At 35.8% G+C, this 9,899-nt stretch overlaps 1 protein-coding gene across 1 annotated transcript in view; it reads left to right on the forward strand.

Moving 5' to 3' along the window:
- IFT57 (intraflagellar transport 57) overlaps positions 1–9,738 on the forward strand; it is a 61,291-nt gene extending 51,553 nt beyond the window's left edge. The window contains exons 7-11 of the mRNA XM_007114272.3: positions 3,875–3,946; positions 4,746–4,877; positions 6,373–6,435; positions 8,245–8,311; positions 9,326–9,738. Of these exons, the coding sequence (XP_007114334.2) occupies positions 3,875–3,946; positions 4,746–4,877; positions 6,373–6,435; positions 8,245–8,311; positions 9,326–9,504 (513 nt within the window). The 3' untranslated portion in view covers positions 9,505–9,738. The remainder of the gene's footprint in view (positions 1–3,874; positions 3,947–4,745; positions 4,878–6,372; positions 6,436–8,244; positions 8,312–9,325) is intronic.
- Positions 9,739–9,899: the final 161 nt, after the last annotated feature.

Genomic DNA, 9,899 nt, shown 5'->3' on the forward strand with positions numbered 1-9,899 from the left:
ATGGCCGCTGGGCCTGCGCGTCCGGAGCCTGTGCTCCGCAACGGGAGAGGCCACAGCAGAGAGAGGCCCGCATACCACAAAAAAAAAAAAAAAAAAGTGCATTGTAACCCAATGGATTCTCTCTTATTTAAGAATAGCTATTATTGTTTAACAGTTCCTTTTACTGTTACTTATTTGGAGGATCAAATCCTTACATATCATTAAAACCTATATTCTCTATTCTTACCACAAACGTTTGTAAAATTTTTAACCATCTCGGTTGCACTTTTTTAAAAGCTGTGTATTCATGTCTTTAAACTGTTACAAGTACAGTCATTTATATTCTCTATTATAACTATATTAAACCCCTTTTGGAAACATCTTGGGCACCCAGAAAGTTTTTGACATTTTTCCTCTGATGATTAAAAGTGACAAAATTCTCTTATAGGAAATTTGGAATATGTTGTTAGGATGAGGAAGAAATTAAAAACACCAGTATTCAAATCCCTGTATTAATACACACATACAGATATACACAAATATTAATTTTTACTAAATTGGACAGCTAATGAATATACTCTTTGGCAGTGTTTTTCCACATTACTGTATGTTGTTAACATGTATTTTTTCTGACTATGAAATATTTTGGGGAACATGAATTTAACATTTCAATATACAATATTAATGTATTTAATATGCAATCATATAGAATTATAAAATCCAGTAATAAATCGATCACTTATGAAACCACTACCCAACTTGAGAACTAGACCATTACAACATCCTGGAAGTTATCTATGTGCTGCTCTGTGGCTGCCCCTTCCCACCTATAGATAACAACTGTCCCCTGGTTTGTGTATTGTCATTAGCTGCAGCTGCCTCTTCTTCTTCGTGTTTGTGTGTGTGTTTTCACATATGTGTGTATCTCCAAATAGTGTGTATCCTTGAGTTTTGCTTTGAGCTTTATAAAAACGGTATCATACCGCATTATTTTTAGGGATGAAATGAACATTACAAAATTAGTTGAAATTGTCCTCTACTGATAGATATTTATAGAGTCTTCTGCTGTTTTACACAGAACTTGTACAGTGATCTTTGTGTGTATCCCCAATTATTTCCTTGGAAATAATTTCTAGAGGTGAAATTGCTGGGTTAAAGGGTAAGAACACTTTTAAGGCTTATATAAAAATAGTTGTACGTCAGGAAATATGTCCACTTAGAAGATTTTAATAAAACAAACATTCAGATTTGCCTGATGGATAATTATAAATCATTACTAGCTTTCCACTTTAAAAGGCAATAAGAATACACAGTGTTCCAGTGGCTTATCAAATTAAAAAGTCCAAAACCAAATTCCTCAATAATTCAGACTCCCTGAAATCTACTCTGTTCTTGTCACACTGTGATATTACTATCCTCTCAGTTCCTCAGACTAGAAACCTTACAAACATCTTCTCTCTACTGGCCCACCTCCACTTCAGCCACCCTTCACTTCCCCTTAGTCAGTAGTCAAGTGCTGCTAGTCTGTGTCTGCAGTGTCCCTCGAATCCATCCCTTCCCTTCCATTCTTACAAGCACTGCTCTAATTAACCCCTGCTAATCTGTCAGGTGGTCCGTGACACAACCTCCTAACTGGTCTGCTACCTGTCTTCAGTCTCTTGCCTTTCTAATCAGTCCTTCACTCTGTTACTTTCTCAAAACACAGACTTGTCTTTAAACCTGAGACCAAAAGTCGTTGATAGCTCTCCATTATCTACAAAATAAAATCCACACTCCTTAATTAAAGCCCTTGATCTAATTCAACCTACCTCTCCAGCTTTGTTTCCTTGTGATTCACATTCCACACCCCACCCCAAGAACTTTTTGTGTTATATTCTAGCCAGCCTGGGCTGCCTGTTCCCTATATACTTTCCTGTTTTTCTTTGTTCTTGTTACTCCCTCAGCCTAAAATACCCTTACTCTCCCCCTCCTTTCCAGTGTGTTGAAATGCTACTCATGCTTCAAGGTGCCACTGAAATGCCAGCTCCTCCATGGAGCTTAACATCAATGTAAGTTATCATAGTTATACTTCTTAGATGAGTCAGGCATGTTTTCTTCTCTCAAAATACTTTGAATATCAAAACATGAAAAAAATACATTTTTTACATTTGCTGGATAGAAAATAATGCTGGTTAGAAAAAGCAGAACACAAACTATTTTAAACACATCAATTACAATAAATTTTAAAACTATATATATAATGTATGTATAGATATATGTATGTATATGTTTATACATTTATACATGTATATATACACACATATACATATATATTTATTGACAGAGACAGAGACTGATAGGAATACTTGAGTTTGGTGTTTATTAAGCCTCTAAAATTCTTTATGGAATCAGGCAGGATGAGTACTTCTTTAAAAAATTAATATAATGATACTTGTTAGGTTTATTATCTTTCATAAAGATGCTTGCTTGGGCTTAAGCAGGTTTCCATTTTGAAGCTTAACCATTATTAGGTCTAGTTGCAGGAGGCCAGCCAGTTGCTTCTCCTTCCTGTTCCAGTGTTGACTGGCTGAGCTGGAGGGGCCTGTTTCCTGGCCGCATCTGTCTAGCCGTAGTCACAGGTGGTGAACAGTCCCCTCAACTGCAAAATGAAGGCATTGCTCTAGATGACTGTTAGACGGATGAGTAAGTGATCTTCAAGGTCCTTTCCACGCTCTGTATTCTGAGATACTTTCCGCTCATGAGACAGAAAAGTGCTTAAGGACGAAGGAAAGTGCTGTTTGTTCTCTGCTCTAGCACTTTCACTGGTGTCAAGCAGCCAATTCCTCCTTTTATTAACTCTGAACTGCCAAAAGGTACTGCGTGGGAATTAGTGCATTTGGCTTCTGATCCAGGGGTACCACAACCTCTGTGGCCTTGGGTGTGCCCCTTTCTGTCACTGGGCCTCTGTTTGCCTATCTCTGCAGTGATGAAGGTCACGCTAGATATTCTTTGAGGTTCTTTGCAGCTGTAATGTAATTTTATAATTGGTATGTGTGAAGTACCCGAGGATTTTTTTACCCTATGGTCACTGGCCCACGTTTCAAAGTTAAGAAGTCAGTAGAATGGGATTATTCACAAAATCGTTTTTCCCTCACAAAATAGTGTAGATAGCAAGGTGGAGCGTCAGGGCATGCAAGCAGATATGTGTGATTGAGGGATATCCTGGCTCCATCACTTACTCCAACTCACCTTAATATTTTTTCTCTTCTGATGAGTATTTCTCAAGTCTTCAAATTGTTACCTTTAGCAATGTAAACCAAAACATTTTGAGGATCTCTGGTAGGAAATTAAAATGTTAGATTAGGGAGTTCAGATATGCACACAAATTCAGATCGGTCTAGCAGTAGTACAATACATCTCAAATATATGAACTCTAACTATCATGACAGACTTTCTTTCTTAAGAAAGAGATTCCAAAGTCTGAAGAAGCGTCCCACTTTAATTTCAAGGGTCAAGCTAATATTTGATATATGTTACTTGATTCCAGAGTTGCTTCTGGCAAACATAATTGTTACTGTTTAAACAGGTATTTCTTTTCTAGCAATTAGAATTTTTTTCATTTTGATGGGTAGTCATAACTATTAACCACCAGCAGCGCAGGGATAATTTACATTCAAACTGTGAGACATCACTCTGTGAACACATAAAATAATTTAGATTTATTTAGAACCTTTTATCCTAAAGTGCTCTACACACATTTCTTTACAATCTGATTGCAAGCTATATATAGGACTCTCCTACCTGAAATAGGGCAGCAACCAAAGTAATTAAAATAAAGGATACAACTTCAGAAAAGTAGTGGAAAGAAGGAAATGTAATATTTTTTACTTGTTCCTGTATGCTCTTATGCCTATAGGATTGGAGAATCCATGTTGACCAAATGCACCAGCACAAAAGTGGAATTGAATCTGCTCTAAAGGAGACCAAGGTATGTGAATTACTGCAGATGAGTACATGAGTACATTTACTCATCTGTGTAATACCTATTAAGGGAGAACATGAAAGGAAAAAAGACCCAATCCTTGCCCTTGAGGAGTTTCCTGATTGAATGTACCATATTATGTTTCAACAGCCCTAACACTTAAGCCAACTAAAGAAAGGTAACTATATAAAAGCAATATGATATATACCTAGTATATTACATACTCTAGATATATAGGTAGGCATATTAGAATCATTTCATCGTTCTTTCCCCTCTGAATCTCAGGGGATAACAGCACCAGGCCAGCAACGCCTAGAACCTACAGCTTCCCAGGCTTGCTGCCCTGCCAGAAATAGGGACTTCTGGAGAATACCACAAAGAAGCAAAGCTGGAGTAAGAAGTTATGGGTCCCAGACTAGAGCTATAAGTTTAATGATCTACTTCCAACTGGAATATTCCAGTCATCTTTGAATTGTGCTATAAGAAAATTGTGTTATTCCCTTACCTACTTTGATTGTGAACTTTATATAAAGCACGTTCCACTCACATATATTTTAGATTTGCGTAAGGACAAATAAATTGACTAACACTACCAGGTACTTTTTTATTTTAACATTCTGCAAAGTGTGACTAAAATAATTTTCATTACAGACTTTTTTGTTGCTGAAAATTTCAAACTATCTTCTTTTTCATTGGTGGCTGAGAATTTGTGAGATGAATTGAGGGAGATTTAACCCATTTAAAACTACTTTTGAAAAATATATTTGTGAATTCTCTATCTACTAAAATGTCATAAAATTTCTAGGGATTTTTGGACAAACTTCATAATGAAATTAGCAGGACTCTGGAGAAGATTGGCAGCCGAGAAAAGTACATCAACAATCAGCTTGAGCACTTGGTTCAGGAATATCGTGCAGCTCAAGCCCAGCTGAGTGAGGTAACTGAGGAATGATATCCAGGGTTCATTTCAATTAATGACCCTAATCCCTAAACTTGACACAACACTTTTTTTTTTTTTTTTTTAAGTTTTTGGCCTCACCCCACTGCATGTGGGATCTGATTTCCCCTACCGGGGATTGAACCTGCGCCTCCTGCACTGGAAGGCAGAATCTTAATCACTGGACCGCCAGGGAAGTCCCGACACAGGACCTTTCATTTGAGAATCATGAAATACTTTTCACAAACAGCAGCACATTGATTCTCTGCCCACTTTAGGAAGCAAATACAACTTGTCATCTCCATTTTACATGTGATAGAAATGATCTCCTAGAAGTCTTTAAATGTATTTCTTCCTTTGATTTAAGTAAAAGAAGTCATATTGCTAAGAAACATGGCTTAGAACAGGAACAGAGTGTCAGGACACTGGTTTTGTTTCTAAGTCTGCTGTTAATTTACTGTCTGAGTAGGATGAAGTGGAATAGTATGCATTTACATGTGTCAGGGAGAAAAGACATCCTTGCCATTGTGGCTTACAACCACATAAGAAGGAATATGAAAGCAAGACACGTTCGAAGACAAGCAGTTTAATTAATTAAATGAGCAAATTTTTTAATCTTTTCAAAGTTTTAGAAATTCAACCAAAATAAAATAAAACCTTCAGCCTTTAAAAGCAGCAGCGCTTTGTTCCAACAGTAGGGATCTAAAGGCTTTCCTTTGGGATTTATGCCCCCTCTTTCCTGATGTTGAGGAAGGCTACTAATGTCTTCCTCAACAACTGCAAATGTCAGTTGAAGGCATATTTTTTTCTTTCAGCAGACAAGGTTAGAAGGAGAAAAAAATGGAAATAAACTTGAGATACTTCCATACTTTCAGAAGTTCTCAAAGACCAAGCAGAAAGTAACCTTCACTGTTTTATTATTTGTTCAACTAGTTATTCACACATATACATGTCTATTTGCAAATGTTTTTACTTTTAAAATGCTATAAAAAGTCTCTGATTAAAGCCACCCTGTATCTCTCAAACATTGATATTAAATAATTGATTAAGTTCGTTCCCAAGGACATATTCCATATTGTCATACTGTTTGTTAATCCTTATTAATTACTGATTCTGATGCTCTATTATGATTGATTTTTTAGAACATGTTTTCTCTGCATAGCCCGCAGATTAGATCGACCAAGAGCCGTTGTCTAAACTGTTTAGGAATGGCTGAGGACAGTTTTTATTGTGAACCATGCCCCTGTGAGTTACACAATTATTATATGAAGGTTAAGGTAGTTCACGGTAGTATAGTGCTTTTGTTAAATACATGGTGCCTATGAGGGACATAAAATAGCTACCGTTAAAATGTCACTTTTCACAATAGTATTCACAAACAAGGAGGGGTGTTGTCATAAAATGATATGCAGAAATTACAAACACAAAGAGGTCATATTTAAGTCATCTGCTTCTGTTTTGAACTTGCCATTAAACAAAATGTTTTCTCCCTCAGGCAAGGGAGCGTTACCAGCAGGGAAACGGCGGAGTAACTGAAAGGACCAGACTCCTGTCTGAGGTACATACTGAGTGCTCCTGCCAGATTCTCACCTGTCAGCGGGGTACCGTGGTTCAGAGCCTTGGATGGTTTAATCTGCTATGGCCCTGGGTTGTTTACTCTAGTAATTGCCTCCTGTGGCTCTTAAATCCTTTCCCTTTAGGAGAAAATCCCTAAATTGTCTTATCAGTGAATCAATTACCTATTTATATACTACTTGTTTCCACAAAATGCCTGAAGTTGTTTTACTAAATGTAACATAACACATACTGATAATATTAGCACATTTATAATCTTCCTTAATCTTTTTAAAAACATAATAATTGTAATTAATATATAGAAGAGTAGGTAAAGCATTGACTTAAATGTCTTATAATAAATTTTAATGTTAGTCTTTAAGATATAAGATTTGTTTTTACTGATCATTGTTGGTAACTTGTGTGTGATCCTGTGTATTTCTCTGTCCACGAATTGGGAGTGGCTTGTAACCCTTTCCCTTCTAAAAACTTATGGAATATTTACATATAGTGTATTTTTTTTCATCATCTTGCAGGAGATGTAAGAGCTAACATATAACATACTACATGAATTATATTAATAATACATATATATTAGGTCTTACCCATGTATATTTATATATGTATATTAATAATATATACTCCCAGTTTTCACTGAAGAGCTGAGAGGAAAAAAAACCTTACAACAAGGTCAGTAGCCAATATGGGACTAAAGTCCAAGATTATCTTTGGATACAATCAAGTATAATTGTCACAAACTTTTCTGTATAATAGAATTAAGCTTCTTTTATGGAGATTATTTGAGGAGTAAATAGTTATTTTAAAATACTAAAAATATAACTTTAGAAATATTTAGACTCTAACCCTGTGGTGCTTCTAGGCAGATAAAACATTATACAGAAGTAAAGTGCTCACTTATGTTAGGTAAATTAACACTTGAAGGGAGTCCAGGGAACCATTTAGTTCTTTTGGAGTATGTAGTTATCCCCAGTTGTAACATTTCAGGTGCCTGAAAAAGTTAATTTGCTTTTACTTGGATGAGCACTTTATTCCCAAGAAAGTTTTTACTCACCAGTATGATAAAAATAAAGCCTACTAAGTTACAATAATTATGGTTTCGTTCTAGATCATATCAAAATTTTTCAATTTTTAAAAGATGATATTTTCTACTTACATTTATGCTAGTTTGGAATTTATAGAGGCTATAGTAGTATAATTTTGAGTATGATATAGAGTACAGATTAGAGCCAATATAACAGCCCAGTGTGCCTCTTGGAGTTCATGGTTTGGATAAAGCAGTTAGAATATTTTTATATATAGCCATATGGTATAAACATTATTTTTAGTGTCCTATAGAGGAATAGGTGGCATATTCTCTTATAAAACTGTAATATTAAGAAAGATACGTAGTAAACTTCTAGAAATTTAAAATCTTTTTAGGATGTTTGTGCTGTTTTAATTAATAACTGATCATTAGAGACTGGCATGGTAGATGCTCTGAGAAAACTGCAAAGCTTGAGTGCCTGATGCCTAAAAAAACAACTTAGATCGTTTTTATTCTATCATGTTACAACCTGAGACAGTCAATAAAAAAATGATTTGGTGACATTTAACAATAGGCGCACTCTCAGAAGATAAAAAGCTTTGCATATCTGCATACTTTATTATTCAAATTATGTCCAGAATACTGCTAATATCTTTGTATCCCTTTATGTATGTATTATATCTGAATTAATTTTTTAATACATCATACAAAAATTTTGAAAGTTTATTAAAATCCAGTGCTCATGAAAACTTTTGTTTTCAATGAAAGGTTACAGAAGAGCTAGAAAAGGTAAAACAAGAAATGGAAGAAAAAGGCAGCAGTATGACTGATGGAGGTAAGTACACACTCATTTAAAGAAGAAAATGAGCAAAAGAAGAATATATCTTTAAGAAATCTATTTTTTAAAGAGGTATTAATAAATAGGAAGTCTGCTTTTTAAAATGAATTTGTTTAAAGGGGAGGTACATGGTGCAAAAATGAGGTCTGATAATCAGCATACTGTTTTCCTTATAAATGAGCTGAGAAGAGTCATAATTTTTTTTTACTATCATTCAGGATTTTTTTAAAACTTCAAACTGTATTAATTCAGAAATAGAGTAGGAGATAGTTAAATATGCACTTTGTTATGCCAGTTTAAAAAAATAATATGTTGTTCTGTTTTCATCAAATGAGCTTCATTATTCCATTTTATGTACAAAAAAAGCACTAAGTGTATGCCCAAACGGCACAAAGGTGGTGATGTGATGACCTTTTTTTCCCCTCTTTCCTGGTAGACCTTACTGGGCAAGGGTCAAATAGAGAAGAATTAATAATCCTGCAGTAATCATCCTCTGTTGTGAGCTAGTTACTTTGACATGGCCCAGTGGTGATTGCCTAAGGCTCTTCGTTGCTCTAGAAAGATTTTCTAGAATTCTAACGGAATATACTGAGTGATCTTTCAGAAGGTGATGTATAGGGGGTTTGCAGTATGCTTGAATGAGCCATTAGCTATGTCTTAAAGGTAGTTCTTCCTTCTCTTTTTCTTCCATTGTATCCCCTTTTCCTTTAGATAAATATACTAGCCCCTTAAAAAATATTGAAGACATTCTTAAACACACCTTTAGCAGCTCTTCCTCTAGAAAAGAGAGGAAGTTCAGCCTCAGTACATCAAATGCTGCATCATTTCCCAGCCTAGAAACCTCAGGTGTTTAAAATGCCACAGCAAAACTGTGTGAATGTCAGTAACTTGTTGGCTGTGTTTTTAACCCCATTTTTGGCTTAAGACAAAGTGAGGAAAATGTCATACCATTCTGTAATACACTGATACTCCAAATGAACATTTTTATTCCATGTTATTTTCATTCTGCAGCTCCTTTGGTGAAGATTAAACAGAGCTTAACGAAGCTGAAGCAAGAAACTATTCAGATGGACATTAGAATCGGTGTTGTGGAACACACATTACTCCAGTCAAAATTGAAGGAGAAGTCCAACATGACCAGGGACATGCATGCCACAATCATTCCAGAATCTGCAATAGGCTCTTATTAAAACATATCGTTTTTCAGGCTTCTGATTAGTTGTTTTTTTTAATATCAAATCATACTTCATGTTGCATAGACTTCAAAACACAGTTATTCCTTTTAAAGCATGTTGAACGGGTATTTTTTACATATATACACACATATTGTATGTGTGTATACATACAATGATGATTATGGATGGTCAGAGCCTTTCAATTGAATATAATATTTAATAAAGTAATGAAAAATTCTCACTTTCAAAGACGCTTTCAGGGCTTCCCTGGTGGCGCAGTGGTTGAATGTCCGCCTGCCGATGTAGGGGACACGGGTTCGTGCCCCGGTCTGGGAAGATCCCACATGCCGCGGAGCGGCTGGGCCCGTGAGCCATGGCCGCTGAGCCTGCGCGTCCGGAGCCTGTGCTCT

Source organism: Physeter macrocephalus, chromosome 1 (genome assembly GCF_002837175.3).
Source record: "Physeter macrocephalus isolate SW-GA chromosome 1, ASM283717v5, whole genome shotgun sequence".
NCBI lineage: Eukaryota > Metazoa > Chordata > Mammalia > Artiodactyla > Physeteridae > Physeter > Physeter macrocephalus.